At 39.6% G+C, this 20,463-nt stretch overlaps 1 protein-coding gene and 1 pseudogene across 2 annotated transcripts in view; one reads left to right on the forward strand and one right to left on the reverse strand.

The window, feature by feature from the left end:
- The window catches only part of ARG2 (arginase 2), a 29,918-nt gene that overhangs the window by 1,935 nt on the left and 7,520 nt on the right, over positions 1-20,463 (forward strand). For both annotated transcript variants that reach the window (XM_016131295.2, XM_016131294.2), the window contains exon 3: positions 19,613-19,790. In XM_016131295.2, coding sequence (XP_015986781.2) covers positions 19,613-19,790 — 178 coding nt within the window. The remainder of the gene's footprint in view (positions 1-19,612; positions 19,791-20,463) is intronic.
- On the reverse strand, positions 15,366-19,613 carry LOC118614992 (annotated as a pseudogene).

The following is a 20,463-nucleotide window of genomic DNA, read 5'->3' on the forward strand; positions in this document are numbered from 1 at the left end:
CTAGCTTTCCTAACTCAGCCATCAGGTGCTTATGACTCATCAGTCTAGCCAGTTTCCTCTCTTCAAGTCGTTCATTTTTTCCCTAGGATTAATAGCTTTATATTAGTATAATCAGAACCTTAAATTAGTTTTTCAAACTTTCCTGATTATGAACATCACTCGAGTTACATGTTAAAAATACAGATTCCTAGGCTCCTTCACAAAGAATCCAATAAACCGGATTCTATGTGAAGAATCTGGTTTATTGGCACAGAGGTAGGACCCAGACAAGTGCATTTTCACAAATGCCCCAGGTAATCAGAATAAAATTGTAGCCTGTAATTAGGATAGCACTGTAAACTTACAGAACCAGAAGTAAATCTGACACAGATAAATATCATTTATATAGTAATAGAGAACCCTACTACTTTTAGTGACAGGGCACCAAATTTCATTACTTTTATGGTAGAAAGTTTCTTTCTTATATCTAACCCTGGTGTTTCGAGTTCATGTTCAGGGCTATCTCCTCTATTCATGTTAGGATCATTCACATAACTTCTGGAGCTGTAAGTGCAGAAGATGTGACAGCAAGGAGCTCTGACTCCTGGGGATAGTAATAACAGATTCTAGAGGAGCTGCAGATCTCTTTTTCATTCTTGCTTTTGAACCTCCTCTGCTAATCTTTGAGTCCATCCCAGAGGTGGATAATCTTCCAAAACAGGAATAATGGATTCATATGCTCTGGCTACACATGGATATGGTATCTTCAGTTTAATGCTCAAAATTTTTCTTGTTAAATAAGTGCAGTTCTTTCTTCAATAAGGTCTCTTTCTTAGCCATTTTAGTTACTCTCCAATTTCACCAACAAAAATGAAAGATAAGATTTAGTCTTAATGTGTCACAGTTACCCACAGGGAGGTTTTTATTTCCACTTTTAAATGAGGATACTGCCCTTTTAAATCAGCCACACACATTCTGCCTTTTCAAAAGCATTATTTTTACACTAAAGACAACAATCTCTGATAATCACTATTTTTAAATACTGGATAAACCATCCAATGAACTGGGCATGGTATTGCTCGAATTGCCTGCTCACCGTTGGATTCTGTCTTAAGAGACTCCTTACAAGAATCAGTTTCAGCCTCTTACAAAGGAGACATATTTATCTGAGGCTGCTGAATGATGGGGAGGGACATATTTGTAGCAACCTCTCTTACTCATGCTTAGTATCCTTCCTTTCCTGTCATAGCTCCTGGTATTTTTCCACTCCAACCTGGAATAGCCATTCCCCCTTAAAAGCTATACCTTCTAACACTTCCTCTGTAAACTCTTAACCTAAAGTGATGGTGAAGCTTCAGTTTATTTGGTCTTCCCTTTCATTTTTTAAAAATGCTTTTAGTTCTAGTTTTACAATTTATATCTTCACCCTGTAGCTGATTGATTGCCCAATATCGCCAGCAGTCTGAAATAGAATCTCATTGCATATTAATAAGATTGTGGCACTCAGCAGATTTCCAGCATGTGGCTGGGCTAATCTCCAGGAACATGTTAGAGAAAAGTACAAAGAGAAGTTTCAATTGCTCTGAAATAGTACCAAAATAAGTCCTTTGAGCACTTTCCAATAACCAGCATGGGTCAAATTTCAAGAGACCCACAGAAAGGTAACTTTCACAAATCCCTTTGTTTTTTGCCTTCTGCTCTGATATCGCAGGCTGTCAATGTTGCCATGGCATCAGTTAAACTGCCTGTTTTCTTGAATGAATATATTTGACGTGTCTGGGCTTAGTAAGGACACTCAATGGGTTCATCTCTCAAGTAACCACTTACTTTGAGAACCTCATCAAAATAAGAGAATCTCAGAGAAAAATAAAAAGGTGGTTGCTCTGGTGAGGTTCAGATGTAGTGCTTATGCTCCTGATTAGCTCTGATAGCAAGGGAAGGCTGTCCTTTCTTTGGAAGGAGCATGAGTGTTTTGTGGGAAAAGGTAGCTGAGATTAGTTTAAAGAGCTCTCTCGAAATTATGGTCATTTGACCCAGCCGTTGTACTGAAAAGGCGACAGCCTCTGGCACAACTATCTAATGTGCCAATGACCAATCCAAGAGTCCTGTAGTTCAGGAAACCATTTGGGAGCTCTTCTGACACATTTGGGTCATTTATTCTCTCTTATTTCATTGGTGTTCCATCTAAAAACAGGGATCTCTTTGGTTGAGACCCAAGAATCTGGTCTGCTTCAACAAGAACTGAAAGAGTCGTTTAAACATGAGGTATTGTGAGTTCAGGGATCTGTATTTCCTTTCTGTGGTTGGTAGAGAATGTTAGCAATCATGAGTTTATTTGTATGATAGTGATGCTTCAGCCTTCATTCCACAGAAACTATCTTGAGCAAGCTCACTGATTTGTCAGCCTTTATTTTGCTGGATGTCTCTATTGCACAACTGACCACTTTGTTTTTGAAATACTCTCTGTTAGCCAAGACTACTCTCCCCTGAGTCTCCTTCCTTTATTGACTGGTCCTTCCTGGACTCCTTTGTGGGATCTTTTCCTCCTATCTTCCCATCGTTTTCACACTATCATTCATTGTCTAGTTTATCAAGTCAAACTGTAAGACCATCACAACTTTTTTCTTCTTTTGTCTCATATCTGCTGATCATAAAGTCTTGCTGATTTTCCCTCCTACATGATTAGAGTCCTAGTTCTGTCCTCCTCACACCTGGCTGCAACCTTCCAAAGGTATCTCTTGTCCCATTTTTGCCTTACAGGATCACATTCTTCACTGCCACCAGAATGATCTAAGATGATATTTCTCCTTTGCTTAAAAGTCTTTCCATGGCTTTCTTTGCATGCATCCATGCTTCTCAGTCTTGTCATATACCATAGAATTTGCCATATTATTTATTTTGGTGTTTTTTAAATTGGCTTTAAACTTTCATACCTTTGTTTTTAAATTTTTTTTATTTAATTAAATGTATTGAGGTAACTGGTTAATAACATTATATAAGTTTCAGGGGTACAGTTCTATATTACAACATCTATATATTGCATTATGTAGGCACCACTCTCAAATCAGTCTCCTTCCGTCACCATATATTTGACCCACTTTACCCTCTTCATCTTTCCCCCCACCACTCTTCCTCACTGGCAACCACCATACTGTTGTTTGTGTCTGAGTTTGTTTGTTTTTGTTTATTCATTTGCTGCTTTCTGTTTTATAGTCCACATATGAATGAGATCACATGTGGTTGTCCTTTTCCATCTGACTTATTTCACTTAGCGTGGTACTCTCAAGATTTATCCATGTAGTCACAAATAGTAATATGTCATCATTTTTTATGACTGAGTAGTATTCCATTATATATATGTACCATGTCTTCTTTATTCAGTCATCTGTCAAAGACAGGTTGTTTCCATCTCTTGATTATTGCAAATAATGCTGCAGTCAACCTAGGGGTACGTATATTTTTATGCATAAGTGTTTTCAAATTTTGGAGGTAAATACCCAGAAGAGGGATTGCTGGGTCTTATGCTGGCTCTATTCTTAATTTTTTGAGGAACCTCCATACTGTTCTCCGTAGCAGCTACATCAATTTACATTCCCACCAGCAGTGTATTATGGTTCTCTTTTCTCCACATTCTCTCCAACACTTATTTCTTGTCTTATTGATAGTAGCCATTCTAACAGATATAAAGTGATATCTCATTATGGTTTTGATTTGCATTTCCCTTATAGCTAGTGCGGTTGAACATCTTTTCATATATCTATTGGCCATCTATATATTTTCTTGGAGAAAATGTCTTTTTAGGTTCTGTGTCCATCTTTTAATTGGATTGTTTTTTTGTTAAGTTGTAAAGTTCTTCATATATTTTGGATATTGGCCCCCTATCAGAGATATTGTTTGTAGATATCTTATCTGGTTGGTTGCCTTTTTGTTTTGTTATTAGTTTCTTTTGCTGTGCAGAAGCTTTTTGGTTTTATACACTCCCCTTCATTTATTTTTGCTTTTACTTCCCTTGCATTGGGGTCAAGTTCACAGAAACTCCTCTGAGACCAAGATCCCTAAGTTTAGTGCCTATGTTTTCTTCTATGTATTTTATTGTTTCACATTTTATATTCAAGTCTTTAATCCATTTTGAGTTAATTTTTGTATATCGCGTTAGATAACAGTCTAGTTTCATTTTTTGGCGTGTGACTTTCCAGTTTTCCCAATACCATTGATTGAAGAAACTTTCCTTTCTCTATTGAATGGTTTGGGGCTCTTTTGTCAAAAATTAGTTGCCCATGTATTTGTGGGTTTATTTCCGGGCTCTCAATTCTATTCCATTGGTATGTATGTCTTTTTTTCTGTCAATATGATAGTATTTTGATTATTGTAGCTTTGTAGATAATTTGAAGTCAAGGAGTATGATACCTCCACCTTTGTTCATTTTTCTCAGGATGCTTTGGCTATTCGGTGTCTTTTGTGGCTCCATACAAAGTTGAGAATTTTTTGTTCTATTTCTTTGAAAAATGCCATTGATGGGGATTGCATTAAGTCTGTATGTTGTTTTAGGTAATATGGCCATTTTAACTATGTTAATTCTTCTAACCCATGAACATAGAATGGCTATTTCTTTGTCTTTAATTTCTTTCAACAATGTCTTGTAGTTTTCAGTGTATAGGTCTTTCACTTCCTTTGTTACGTTTATTCCTAAGTACTTTATCCTTTTTGTTGCAATCGCAAATGGAATTGTTTTCTTCATATCTTTTCCCAATATTTCATTGTTAGTATATAGGAATGCAGCATATTTTTGAATATTGATTTTTGTATACTGCAACTTTACTGTTTTTATTTATTGTTTCTAATAGTCTTTTGGTGGCGTCTTTAGGGTTTCCTATATATAGAATCATGTCATCTGCAAGTAGTGATAATTTTACTTTATTCCCAGTTTGGATGCCTTTTCTTTCTCTTGCCTGATTGCTTTGGCTAGGACTTCCCATACCATGTTGAATAACAGTGGTGTGAGTGGGCATCCTTGTCTTGTTCCTGATCTTAGAGGAAAAACTTTCAGATTTTCACCATTGAGTATAATGTTAGCTGAGGATCTGTCAGTTGTAGACTTTGTTATATTGAGGTACTTTTCTTCTATATCCATTTTATTGAGTGTCTTAATCATAAATGTATGTTGTACCTTGTTAAATGCTTTTTCTGCATCTATTGATGTGATGTGACTTTTATTTTGTTAATGTGGTGTATCACATTAATTGACTTGCTTATGTTGAACCATCCTTGCAGCTCTTGAATGAACCCCACTTGATTGTGTGTATTATTATCTTTTTAATGTATTTTTGTTTTTGATTTGCTAGTATTTTGTTGAGAATTTTTGCATCTATGTTCATGAAAGATAGTGGCTTACAAATTTTTTTTGTGTTGTCCTTGCCTGGTTTTGATGTCAACATAATGTTGGCCTTGTAAAATTAGTTAAGGATTCTTCTCTCTTCTTCAGTTTATTGGAGGAGTATATGACCAAGGGTATTTGATTATTAGATCAGCCAAAAGAACCTTGAGGGTAGAGAAAAGTGTTTTCTTCCCCTACATTTGGCATCATGAATAGGATGCCTTACTGGTTGGACACTGCTTATGCCAAAACTCCTGCAGTAGAAAGATCCTGGGACCTCTAGAATGAGCTGGCAAAGGTAAGAATTCTTGCCTAGTTGTACTCTCAGATCTCTACAGAGTTCGGTCATGTGCTCTTCCAAAAAATTTAGATTAATAAGAGAAAATTTAGAGTCATATACCATCTAATTTGTCATATTTATTTTGGTTTTTATTTTTTAATTAGCATCATACTTTTAAAATGTAACCCGCCCCTACAATAAACAATGAAATCTCAGGCTTATGCTAGATACATTTTTCTAATACATTTTTAATAGTTTTACATTTTGTTATTTGTCCTTCAACAGCTAGTGGTATGTGTTCTACATTTAACAACCAATAGGATAATTTGACCCATATCTACCTCTTTAGACTTATTTCCATCCACATTCCACCTCATTTTCATTGCAGCTAGGGGTGTGGACCTTTAACCTAGGCCCCACCAACTGAAGTGCCCATTCCAAACTTTGATTTGAAATTCAAGGGGAAGGGGCAGCACAGAACTCATTTTGTGACGGGCACTGGTGGCAGCAGTTGAGCAGTAGCTTCTGTCCAGTGTCAGTGGGAGCAGCCATGCGAGCTGCAGTGCTTCTCCCTAGTAGTGGAGGTAACAACAGCAATAATATCTTCACTACACTACTCTGCAGTGTGACTGTTGGGGCCATTACTTCTGGCAATGTGGTCTTTAAACCAGATTTTTCCTTCTTAATTGAAAAGTCTGGGAATTACATATATTGAGCAGAATGTTTTTCTGATGGAATTAGCCAGAACACGTTTCTGTTACCTGAAGCTTAAAGATCCTGACTGATGCTAAAACAGTTTATCCAGTGAGAAATAAATTGTGAGTTGGAATCTTCAAAGCCCTCTCTCCCCAAACCCTTGTTAATAAGTTCTTGTTCTTTTGTTTGCCACCCACCCCCAGCACTTGATACAATCTACTTGAAAGTTAATGTAATTCATTAGGTTACAGTTTTTTGGGCTTTAGTTAATTTAGGACTATATTTTACTTTATTTCGATTTTAGTAACTCCTTGTTCTCTTGGTGCTTTGATTTTTGAACCATCATGTTCCTTAATATGACTTCTGAAAACAGCAGCCTAAAGTTTTAATTAAAGATATCTTCAAGTTCCAGGCCTACCTGACTGTAGTTAACAGATCTAATTTAATGTGTTAACTGTGACTTAAAAATCATTTAAATGTTCTGTATTTTAAGCATGGTAGCAGTTACAGGACTGTATATATTTGCCAAAACTCATTGAACTTAAAATATGAATTATATAAAGTATGCATCAAAACTGTTTAAACATTTTCAGGTTTATTTTTCTTAGGAGCAGCTTTTAGTCATTAAAAACTATAACATGTTTATTCATTCAATAATTTGTATATTCAAAAAACTCGCACTACTAAATTCTAATACTGAGAATACAATAGTGAATAAACATCCCTATTATCATGGAACTCTCATTTCAATGAGGGGTGGTTTAAAGGAGACAGAATAAAATGAATAGGCTATCAGATGGTAATGAGTGCTAGAGTAAATGAAAGCAAGGGATGGGGGGACAGCACTTATTGAGGAAAGGGTAAGCATTACACATGCAGATAGGCCTCAATGAGAAGGTGTAATATGAGCAGCTCCATACCTTTTGAAACAAATCAAACATCATATTGGTTCATCTGCAAATATTGTATTATATATCTTCAAAATACAAGAATTAAAAAAACTTATACACAGTACCATTATCACACCTAAAATAAGTTAACATCAAATACCCAGTGTTGGAGAAATGTATTTTAAAAAATCTCCCGAGAAAACCTCCACAGAGGTAGAAAAAGAAAAGTTTATTATTGAATAAGCATTAAATCAGGCAATTTGCTAAGAGATTGCAAAGATGAATCTCATCCTTTTATATAGCCAAAGGGGTGCAACCCATTACATATTTTCAAGATAAATAACTAATCTTCCAGTAAGAGGACTTGACAGTACCTTTTGTCACATATAGCTCACCCTAACTTTGTCATGGAAATTGGAGTGGCAACCTGCTTTAGTTGATTAGCTTGTTTTGGAGGGGAAATAGGCTTCTCATGTCTTAACGCAGGAGGTAGTTTTGCAGATTGCAGCAAGGCGATCACCACCAGTGCCCACAGAAGGTAGCTGCCCACAGAAGGTAGCTAGGTACTCTCCCACAGGAACTGGGTGGTCAGGGCCCTAGATGTTTGCATTTCAAAGAGCTGGTTCTAGGTCTTTGAGGAAATGTTCCTGGGTTGTGAGACCGGAGACTTATGTAGTCATTATAAAGATTTACATACATTTGAAGAGGACAAAGAAAGAAATTCCGAAATAAAAGAGGGGATAAGTCTATTTCCTTATTTTCAACAGGGGCAAGTCTTTTCTATTTGTATCTACCCTCAACACCAGTTAATGTTCATACTGTCCTATTGACTTAACACTTTTTATGTTTATTTTTTAGTTTGAGTTGGGATCCAGGTAAGGTCTCTATTGATTGATATCTCTTAAGTCCTTTATAGGCCTCTCCTGTTTATTATTTACTTCCTCCTTGCAGTTTATTTGTTGAAGAAACTAGGTCTTTTGTCTGCAGAATCTTTGTTTGGATTTTGCAGATTGCATTCCTATGTCATCCTATGACATGTCTTTTGTCCTCTATTTCATGTATATTGGTAATTGGACCTAGATCCTTGGTCAGATTTAGGTTCAATTTTTTTTGTCTGGCAATTCTTCATAGGTAGCAGTATACATTTCCATCAGAAGTGATGTTATCGGCCATTGAATATTGCCTAGATTTGATTCATTATCTTGTTTCCATGTATTTTCCCAAAGGATAGTCTCCAACACTCCCATGCTAACATATCCAAAACTGAACTTATGATCACCACTCCCTTCCCCTTTGTCTTTCTCATCTAGTGACCGAGCCAGAAAGCTGGAGAGCAGACCCACTCTCTCTCCTCCACATCCCTTCTAAGTATTGCTGGAATCTCTCAGTTCTCTTTTACTGCCCCTTTATGGAGCTGCTCTTCTTCAGGCCGGTCCATTTCCCAAAAGACACCAGGGCACTAGATCTGCAGAGATTTGATTTGCCACTTCCTGACTGGAAAACCTTAGTAGCTCCTTAGTGCTTCTGGGATCTAGGCCCTGCCCCCTCCTACTGCCTCCTGTCTCCACAGTCCTCTTGAATGAATTTTGGGGCCGGGGGGATGATTGTGAATTGTTCTATTAGGGCCAAAGACTATATGTGCCTCTTCTGCTTGTTAAGCCTTTCCCATTTCCCCTTTGATTCCTGGCCGAAATCTTCAAGATTCAGATATTGCCTCTTCTGAGAAGTCCTCCGGGCTCTTCCTAGGTCTTAGTCAACACTTTCCTCTGTTCCCAACACACCCTGTGCACAACTGCATCATAGCAATTAGCACTGGATTGCACTTTCCATGACTGCTCATCAGGCTGTGTGAGCTCCTTGAAGTCTGCAGCCATACCTTAACAGAGTGCCAGGCACACATTAAGCACACAGCTTTCACCGAAGAAGAAGTGGGGCAAAGAATCTGAAGAGGAGCAGAGTTTGCCACCCGAAAAGATGCCTCTTTGAGATACTGATTATTTTAGACTGGTTAATTTTAAGAAATGGCAGGCATGAGAGAAGCTGAGTAGAAGAAGTTACCTTTTGTAAAAGGACATTTACATTTGTAAGGGAAATCTTCATTTGTTTCCCTCACGTAGTAGAGCTGTATTCAATCTCAATATAGAAGGTAGGGACTTAAATCTATAACAATCTTACCCTCGGTTACTGTGCTTTTCAAGGTAATCTCTCACAATTGACTCTCCATCCCCAACATCTTTTATCTTCAGCTGAAGGTGGTATGTAAGGTAATGGCCTCTGCCATTATGGCAGAAGCCAGTGTTCCTGGGTCTCTCTCATGTGTACAAGAGGTATATGTGTTACTAAACTTTGTTTTTCTCCTGCTAATCTGAATCCTGTCAATTTGATTATTAGACCAGTCAGAAGAACCTTGAAAGGTAGAGGGACTTTTTCCTCCCCAATACATCTTAGATTTCTCCTATGACTTCTGTTGGCACAAGACTGTCCAAGCCTATAGAAAATTTTTCTGAATTTATTTGAGCTGTAGGGGAGAAAGAAGCTATCCTATACCTTAAAGGTTCTTTCGGCTGATCTAATAATCAAATAGACATGAGATAGATTAGCAAGAGAAAATAACTAAATTTAATTACATACATGTATATGGGAACCCATAAATAAGAGAGGTCCAAAGACAGGGAAAATGGATATAAAAGACATTCTGAGCTAGGGATGAGGTAAGGTGCCTTGGGGACCTCAAAGGGTCATTCCTGGATGATAAAAAGAGCAGAGGTTTAGTACATAGCGGTTTGCCCCTTATAGGTAGGTCAAAAGAGGTTCTCTCTGATAATCCTTTATTATAGGGAAGACCTCCAATTCAAATTCTTCTAGGTAGTTCAGGGAGGGACAGAATTACCTCTTGAGTGTAGCTAAAGTTGCCTTTAGCACAAAACCGCACATACCACTGAGGCACTTCTTGGGGTGGCATGTTCTGAACCCCCTACTGAGCCATCCAGGACATCCCTGGAAACAAGATCTCAACAGATTGAGAAAATGCTCCTGAGAATGATGGTTTTGCAGTTTCTTTTATACATTTGGAATTAAGGAAGGAAGTAATGAAGATGACAGGAAGTTAGGAGGAAGCAAAGCGGGAATCAGATTACAGGATAGTTAAGATTATGTGCTCTCTTGAGGGTGGTAGTGCCCCGAGGTGTTTGAAAAGTGTATTCCTCTAGCATTTTAAGTGTGTGGAAACCTAGATGCACAAAACAATGGATAGTGCTTGCGTAAGGCAAAGATAAACCTTTTACTTAAAGTAGAAATTAGAGGGGGAAGGGAGGCAGGGGACACTACCCACCATTACCTGCCCAGTTAGTGCTTTATGATCAGCTCAACCTGTGAGGTTACTTTCAGTCACTGGACTTGTGAGATTTATTAGAGTCCCCTTTTCATCCACACTTCATTCATATTGTGACCCATCGGATTTTCCCAGAGCACTATTTCCTTTCAAGATGATTTACTCCTTGGAAGCCATCTGGTTTCCCAGATTTTAAAGAATGTATGACTCCAAGAATAACTCATATATTAAATTATTTAACTCTCACAACGTGTTTGGCTACCAGTCAAGAACTTATTTAAACTAAATGTTAGAAGGTGGTAATAGCCAGTTATTGCCTTCCTTTTTGAAACATACTTGTTTTTGAACCAGGACCTGAGTAGCTAATGATGACTGCTTTAAGGCTGACCTCTAGTTACTTTAGACAGATGTTTCATTATTTTCTTCAATATTCAAAATTGCACAATTTCGAGGCCCAGACTCTAAGGGATTACTTTGGTCTAAATAATCTTTGAATAAATTTACTTGCCCCTCCCTATTAATGACCAAACTCTTGGTAGCGTGTATTAATAGGTGGAGTGATACTCAGATTTGAAGAGAAGATGGAATCTTCCTGGCCCTCTCACCCCTGGAGGCGAGAACCACTGAGTAGAAAGAGAAGTAGGTAACACTTTCCTGTGTGATGCAAGAATTGAGTTACACAGCAAGGCAAGCAATGAGTCACAGCAAGGTATGGCACTGTGGTTAGTGCTTTCAGAGAACTAGTGTTCCAAGAATTAGCTGTAGACGTAAGAAATGTCCAAACCTGTAGCAATTTTTGTTTTGAGTTTATTTGAGCCAAACTGATAACAACTGCTGAGAAGCAAGATCTCAAATGCTCTGGAGAATGACAGTTTGGCAGTTTCTTTTATATATTTGGAATTAAGGAGGGAAATAAGGAGATTGCCTGACTGTGGGGTAGGTGTGGGGGTTGAGGGGGTGGGAATTTCTCTGATTGGGTTATTGGGTAGTTAGCAAGATTATATGCTCCCTTGAGAGTGGAAAAGAGGTCTGGAAAGGATTACTCTGGCATTTCAAAAGTGTGTTAACCTAGATGTCCTAGAACAATGGACAGGGCTTGCTTGAGGCAAAGATAAATGTTTTTAGGCCTGGGGTCTGACTAACCACCATGACCCGCCCAGTTAAGAATTTTTGGTTAGATCACCTTATAAGGTTACTTTTGGTTAGGTTTGTTATAGAGCCTTTTTTCATCCACATGGCCTCACCTTTATATTCTTTAATAGAGAATGCAGAAAATTCAAGCTCTGTGTGAGAAATCAGTGGGCCTGTGTGTGCTTTCTCATTCTCACCAAAAACTCTGGTTTTATAAAAATGACATAGTCATCAGCAGATTTGGGGAAGTCTCAGGTTACACCATCCATTTCAAGGAAAAGAAAAAGGGTAGGGTGGGAAGTGAAGGGGTTCAGAACGAGCTTCCCGAAAATGTGCTACTTTGGCGTGTGGATTATTTTGAGCTGAAGGCATTCAAGGCCCAAAAGACTCAGTGTTCTTCAGGTTCGGGGTACCGAAGCTTGGAGTACATGGTTCTGGCAGCTGGAAGAATATGCAAGGAGCTGTTAGCGGATACGATACAGCTTTATTCAGGCTTAGCAGGACACAGCGAGGCACAGGCACAGCTTCAGCTCCCCACAGCCTGCATAGGCGGGGCTGTTCTTACAACAAGGTGCATAATAGTGGCCTAAGGTCAGGTACTATAATCAGTCACAATGTACAGGTTGCATAGAACAGCTGTATCTAAGGTTACATAGGACACTATCTAAGGTCACTTGGGACACTGTAGCTAAGGCCGTCCGGAAACCGCACAGCTTGCTGGGAGGGAGTCTTACTGCCCCCATTTTGTTTGTCAGTCTCCTCACCCCGCACTCAGGAAGAGCTTTTTTCTTCTTTTTAACTCCCAAATTCAGATAGAAGTCCTGGTCCAGGAAGAGAATTATTGCCAGAGATAACTACAGAGTATGGGTGAGGTGTGGTTATGGTGGAAGAAGCTTGGCGGGTCCTGTTTGTTCAAAGTCCGAGGTGCTCTATCTCTGCCTGGCATGGCAAACATTTGTTTACCAAACATTTGCACGTCCCATCTTTATGTGAATTGTCTTCTTTCCCTTTGAAGCTCTTAACACTTACCCCTTCTCCTTAGCCCAGGATGGCATATATTATGCCTCAGCTGCCAGGGGAAGTCAGTTTAACTGGCTAAAAAACCTGGAAGGAAAGAAAGGAACTTTTCCTCCTCATGCAGGAGAAGAACCACAAAGATGCCTCATCCAATTGAACTAATATGTAATTCTTAGCCTGTGAGGGCTTTTCCTTATCTCATTTAATCCTTGTAACAACTGTGTGAAATAGTGATAAGCTTAGAAACTGAACTTGGTTGGAGATCTTGACTCTTCTAGGAAGTTAGGGGTCAGGAGGGCAGGGATTCTTCCTCTGCATCTCTTATGGCACTTGCCTCACTGCATCAAGAGACCATCTTGCAGCACTTTGCTTTCAGCCTAGAGTAGTATGAAATGCAGTGTAATTTGAGGGCCCTGGGGAACACTAACCAGGATATGCCCAGGGTCTGGGGCAGGGAACTGCACATCAGAACAATTAACTGGCAAAGCTGTACTCACTAGCCCGATGTCTCTTTAAATCCTTTCTGGAAAAGATGGAGTATCAAAAGTTAAAAAAAAAGATCACATTCCGAAGAGCAGTCTTTATCCCCAGGGATTGTTGCTATCTCTTCCTGTGCTTAGATATTGGAATAGATTGAAGTTTTGTCAGCGTGTTAACAATAGATCTTTTTTTTTTTTTAGAGAAGCTCAACAGTCTTATTTGGAATGAGGGAAATTGGTTTTGTTGCAGTGACTTATGAAGCCAGAGGAACCTTATGAAGCTTGTGCTGGAACCAGGCTGCTGCTAAGGTGCCATCAGTGGACAGTCTGTCTGTGAGTGAAAGTCTGAGCTGGCTCGCTGTGATCTAGAGGTGCTTAGAGGGGTTGACACGAGTTTGGATCATCAGGGCATACATTACTAAGTCTATCTTTAGACAGTGTTACTCTCTTCTCCTTAGGAAAGAAGGGCAGCCATAGCTAGAGAAGCAGTTAGCAGGAAACATATAAACAGTGTTGCAAATCATCTTAGAGCCGAATTTTTGAGTTTGATTTGTATTTGGATTTTTTTACACAAGGATTACATTTATGCAAAGGCATCTATTAACACCATATTTGTATCATTTGATCTTGAGGCTAGCTCTAGTATATGTTAGACAGACATATGTGAAATGACTGGCTTGGATGCCCGGGGGCAGCTTGCATTCTCGAGCTCCCAGCACCACTCTCCCTGCTGCCGTCTTCCTCAGCCGTGGTCTTCACTGTGCCTGACAATGCCTACCTATTGCAGAGGCAACAGAACAGTGGGGGGCGGGGCGGGGGGGGGGGGGGGAGATGTTGAGAGTGCTGGTTGGAGCAGTCTTCTTAGAGACTCTGAAGAAGTGCACCAGAACAAATGTGTATACTCGCATGATGTGATTTCTTTCCTTAACGTACCTAACCTATTTCGGAGACTGGGCCTAAGGAAGAAAAGAGCTGATTTTTAGATATCTCAGGACATGCGGGTTCTTTAGGTTGTGCAGCCCGAGAGTTAAATGCACTAAATGAAATTCAGACCTCTTCATTTTATTGGTGGCAACCAAATGAGTTTACCTTAAATAAATCTCTTCAAAGGTTATTTAATTTCTCTTATTAGGAATAAGAGAAATTAGGAATAAGAGAAATGAACTCTGGCATTCTTTTCCTGGTTTAGACCACCTCCAGTAACATTGTAACTTTGTTTTCAGTAAGCTGGTTTTCCAGGTACACTGTTGAGGTTCTGTGAATTATCAGTAGCATTCCTTTAAAATATTGGGAATTCCCTTTGCATGGAGCTAAATCTGCCATGCATAATATTTGAGTCTATAACTTTAAAAGCCATTAGGATTGGTAGTCTCTCAAAACCAAGTGAGATCTCAGTCTTTGTTTTTCTCCAGGTTTCACTGACTTGTTATTCCTGATGAGTCATAAACTCTCCATCCTATTCAGGCACAGTATGAAAAAACTGCACACTAATAGGCCCCTAGTTTTTCTCCACATCTGTTATTCTGCCAGTGGGCTCCCTGGGCTCGGTGGACTCTCCCATGTGCCAGCCAGCTTTGAAACCCATCTCTCTTGACTTGCTGGGAACCTTGGAAGCAGCAGGAGCTACCTGTAAGTGTAAGTCAGAGCAGTAGGGAAAATGGAGTATCAAAATTCCTGCTTACTCGTAACATTTTATGTGAGTTGCCAACCAAAGGGTGATTAAGCTCGTTCTAAACAGATGGAGCTTTTAAGTTGGCTGAATTTCTCCGTCCAAAGTATGTGATGCCAGCAGAGGATATGAGGATTAGCAGCCATCCGAAAAGCATCTAGCATAGTGTGGTGTATGGAGGCAGATAGTTTTGTTCCTTTTCCTTCGTTCCTGTCACTGGCTTTTTTTCAGGGATTCACTAGTGATCAGCACCCTAAATAGAAGGGATGTCTATAGATATTGCTAAGGTTAAGTAGGGCTGTTTTGATTCCTTCCCCACCAGCTGGTTGCATCATCTGTCGATGCATTTGTGTTCTCTTTCCACTCCGATGGAGCCTAGAGATGTTTATCAAGGCCCAAAGTAACATCTGGACCCAAAAGATCGTAATAATCTTCATTGTATTTTTTATTACCAGCACTGAGAAAGAAGCAATGAGGCTGTGTCAGTATATATAGACCTTTGCTTTTTCCCACTGCAAGTCAAACATGAGAGCCCTTTCAAGTCGGTTTCAGATCTGTTTGTCACGAGAGCTTCCTTGAAGATTCAGGTTCTCTGTCCTACAGTGCCTTCTTAAAAGAGAGGAGAGAGCAGCAATGAAACATCATGTTTCATCTGATCTAGATTTGTAGATGAGTTGACCTGAGGTACAAAAAGTTCGAGAAAGGGACAGCTCCCTCAAGCATGACAGGCAGATATTCCTTCCACATTACAATATTTGCTCTTTTCACTATTAGTTTAAGATTCTTTAAAAATTAGACCATTTTTTGTGTCTTTTGAACTAGAAGAATTTTCTGTAGCACTCTGATAAAGCAACATTTTTATTATTACTCACTTCACCTTGCTCTTACAAAAATGTAACCTCCCCTCAGCCTCCCCACTCCTCAAAACTGTGGCCTATGGGTTGTAATTCATGTTCTCTACAATCTCATATTGCATTGCTCCAATATGCAACCTTCTCATTTTTGTTAAATTGCTCAATTGTTTTCCAAACACGGCACGTATACTTCTTCCTTCAGGCCTTTGTTCACTCTTAGAAACCAGTGTTGGACTCTTCTGCACTAGACCTGTGGGGGCTGCCATGCTATTGGAACAGTAGGCATTAGAGGAGAAATCTCTCAAGAGGCTATATCAAGATGGTATAGAATATTCACTGATTAGCTCTATAATGAACTAGAATAGTTATAGGTTTACCAATAGTTAGGACCAGCAACATAAGCTTTAGTATTTGAGTTCTTAATCACTTAAAGGTTATGACAATAGGATTTAAAAGTACTCCTTGTGGAGAGATTGCTGGATATCCATTCTCTTCATCATCTGGACATAACTTAGATCTGCATTAGCTGGCCAGTACTCTGTGAGGAGTGATGTATCACTTCTAGGCCAGGACCTTTCAAAGTAGAAGTGTGTCTTCTCAGTGTTTGCTTCCTGCTGCCTTGAACCTGGAGAGACCTAACCTTAGCTACACAGATGGCAAAGCCCTAGGTATGGCAGAGCCACAAGTCAGAAGGAGCCTGGTCTCTGAATGATTACATGAAGGAAAGCCTCTTGTTGACCTGGATGTTAAATGAACAAGAAACCAATTTACTGTGTTTGAGTCATTGTTTTGGAGAAGGTTTATTAAAACAATTTAGCCCACTCCAACAACTTTATTTAAGAGAATATTATGGATTATGTTTTTACGTAAAGGTCTGCAAGGAGAGTCATGCCTAGAGAGTGGGATAGGGGACTTTCACCATTTGACACTTTCTTATGGATTTTACAAAAAATTGCTAGTAAGGAAAAGAAACAACAAAAATTAGCAAAAACTGTTCTGGTACAAACTTTACTTACTGTAGGAGTCATTCCTTGACAACTCCAATCCTCACTGAATTTCCTTTGACTCCTTTACACTCATTGTCTCTTATCCTTGCCTGGAACTTACTGTGGAAAATAAATAGCAGATTTGGGAGTAATGTGGGGTGTGGCCACTCAGGCAGGGCCTCTCAAGGGGGTCTGGCTTTCAGCTTTGTGGATCCAGGAACAGAAGTCCTGATATGTGCAGAACTTAGCAGGCTTTCAGACCCAGAGACTCATGCTAACCATGATATATAACCCCAAGCGCCCATGCATAATTATGGTAAGAGCACTAACAGCATCCACGGCCAGGAAGCCCTATTGCTGCTGTGAAGGCAATCGGAAAACCAAGCCAATCACCGGAGGGCTGTTTGGTGAGCAAATAGAGTTGGATAATTTTGGAGCACCCACCATCTAGGCTGTGAATTAATCTAGTGATTCGCTCTGCAGAGTTTACATTTGATGAACAAAATCCATTTATGAAATTAAGTCTCTCTTCCTTGGGGAGTGTTGCTGTTAAGACTGCCAAATTCTCTTTAAGTTTCTTTTTAGGCTTTCTGAAGCTTTCTCCTGAGAAGTAGATAATAGTGAGCTAAGTAATGTTTTTTTGTCATACTTATCTGAGTCTACATCCTAGATTCCATGATTGGACTGGAATGATCCCAGGTTCTGTCATTTAATCCACCAAGTTGATCACTTTAATTGCCGTATATTTCTTCTTGGTCATGTGAGGATTAAATGAGTTAAAGTTGTCTTTAAAACTTAGCATTATTTAATTAGATTATACACTTTTTCTGCTCACACATCTTATATTATAAAACACCAGACATGCCCCTGGTGTCTTATAACTAGTAACAACCTAAATACTTAATGCGGTTTGAAGAGGTACTGAGTTAAACATTGATCAAGTGTAGATAGTCATTCAAAATCTGCCTGGCCTAAAACCTTTGCCAACATGGATAAGACCTGATATCGACTTCAAAGTTAGTTAAAGCTTCATTGCTCAAATCTAAAGTGCCCTGTATTTTGAGATTTGATACAGTACACAATGACCGTATTTATGGCTTTCTTTTTAAAAGATTTTTATAGATATCTGGCCATTTGGGGGGGGGGCATTCCCAATGTCTTTGACCTATTATATTCTTTTCTTGTCATCAACACTTTCCCCTTTTTCTTATTTAGCTGTCCAGATCATCTCCAGTTCTGGGCCTTTCATATGATTATATTTTTTAACGCAGTGATCAAAAAATACAAACAGAATTCTAGCAGCAGATGCATGTTGCCTTTAATTGAAAATAGTATAAGGTTTTGTTTTGCTTCCAGTATCCCTTTTGGTGTTAATCCGTTAGTTGGCCTTGTGTTCCAGGCCATTGCTTCTTGAAGTCTTACATTCTCTCAGAAGTTTGGCTTTGGATTGAGTTTGGGTTCAAGAAGAAAAGCTCAAAACTGTACAATTTAAATTTAAGATAGGTCCATGCTGGTGTTAATCCAAATCTTTAACACAGACCTCTTGAATATTAAGATATCTATTCTGTGGTCACTTCCCTTTACCCCCAACATACCTGGACTCCAATTTGAGAAGCAGGGTTTTATGGATACAATCTCTGATAATGTACTGTTCTGATAGTTCAGATACCTTTCTAAGAGAGTTGGATTATTTAGTTCTCATCCTAATTGTGGCAGCTAATCAATTTACTGATATAAATGGTTACAATGGAAAGATCTGTATATACGCTAAAAATAAAAATTAACATGTAGTGACTGATGTCTTAATTTGCTATAATATGTGATACCTGGGTAGGAAATATTACAGCTTAGTGTCAATATATCACTAGTTCTTTTTAAATTCCTTTTTGCTTTTTTTTTTTAGGCGAAGTCTATACTTTTATTGGCTGAACAGGCTACTTGAGGGGGACGAAGTGATAGGAGCGGGTGGCCGCAAGGCTAGGCCAGCCACGCTTCATGGGTTTGTAGGCACGATGGAGAACTCGCGCAGGTGGTGGCAGATCAGTCATCTCAGGCTTGATTTCCACCTGTGTGAACGTCTTGCGGATTTGGACGCCCATCATGCTGCCCACTATCTGGGTGAGAATGATGCTGTCCCACAGGTGCCTCTTCACCCACTCTGGCTTCTCGGTGGGTGGTGCCTCTCGGTTGGCCCTGTGCAGGCGCTTCAGCAAGTGCCACTTACGCCGCTGCTGCTGGGCACTTTGCAGCTGCATCACTCTGACAGCTGCTGGGAGGATGTGTCCAGCAGCTGGTCCAGGTACACACCGTGGTAACTGACCTTATGGAAGGTCAGTGGCTGCTTCTACTCCATGTCCGCCATCTTGTCGGTTCTTCAGAAAGGACTCATTGGGTCTTAAAAGTGTTGCACTCAAGAGGGATTCTTGGGGACACGAACTGCATAGTTGAGAATACACACATTGGGGACAGATGGCCAGGATTTGGATCATGATCCTGGCACTCGGCAGCTGTGCGACCTTGGGACCTACGTTTATAACATAAAAATTTCTGTATATGTATTTTTGTCTTTAATAGCATGTAACTTTCTTTTCAATCCTGTTGGTTCTTCTTGGTATTTTACTTCCACTCCGTAACTCTGGAATAGCTGAGGTCGAATTGCTACCAATTTTGTGATTAAGTCAGCTAACATTTCTGGGCTTCACTTTCCAAAACGCAGCTTTTTTATCTGAAAAATGGTGTTACTAATAGGATCTACCCCATAGGATTGCTGGGAGGACCGAGGTAATCCCACCAGTCAAGTGACATTTTGAATTTTACCATGACAAAATGATGCATACTTTCTCAGTTATTTGTGGCCCAGGCCAGTATGAGTTGGAATAACATTTCCAATGAATTTTGTCACCCCTCCCCCACCATTTGTTTCCAGGCTGCCGCCTAAAAGACTTTGGAGATTTGAGTTTCACTCCAGTGCCCAAAGATGATCTCTACAACAACCTGATAGTGAATCCCCGCTCAGTGGGCCGTGCCAACCAGGAAATGGCTGAGGTAGTTAGTAGAGCCGTGTCAGGTGGCTACAGCTGTGTCACACTAGGAGGAGACCACAGGTAAGCTCAGGAGCCAGGGGTGGTGGCAGGACTGGATTGCGTGGTGCTTCAGGCTAATCAATTAGCTTGTCTGTTTCCTCACTTGGAGTAAAATACCCTTCAGAATTTTTAGGGTATGATGTAAAAAACAAAAATGAATAAACAGAAACCTCATTCAAAATGAAGCAGGGAGGCCTGAGGGGAAGCTCTTGTGCCCTATTAGTAGATCTCTAAGCACAGCAGGAGGAACTTCGCAACAGCCCCCCCCCCCCCAGACTTCTTTTCCCCTCTATAAAATAATTTCCTTCATTTCAGTGGACTTGCATTTGGCCTGCCGTGGTTCCATGTTCCAGTTTGCAATTCTGTTGTTCCTTGAATAAACACCCATTTTGCTGGAGAAATATTTCGCTGACTTTTTAAGGTCAACAATAAGAGCATTTTGATGTCATAAAGTCATGAGCTACTGGAGGCACATGTGGTTTTCTTTGTAGGGAACACTATAGTATGAGGACAAGTTCAGAGGTAGGCTAAGCAAAGTTTTTAGACATAAGTTTATTTCATGCTTTCCTCTTGGAAAGCTTTCTTAAGAAACTCATGACTTTCATTCGGCTACTTGGGAAAATTGGGAGGATCGTCAGTAGGCTGAATTTGGACTTTTTTAAAAAAGGATTTCTAATAGGTTCGTTTGAAATTC

Source organism: Rousettus aegyptiacus, unplaced genomic scaffold (genome assembly GCF_014176215.1).
Source record: "Rousettus aegyptiacus isolate mRouAeg1 unplaced genomic scaffold, mRouAeg1.p scaffold_m13_p_3, whole genome shotgun sequence".
Classification (NCBI taxonomy): Eukaryota; Metazoa; Chordata; class Mammalia; order Chiroptera; family Pteropodidae; genus Rousettus; species Rousettus aegyptiacus.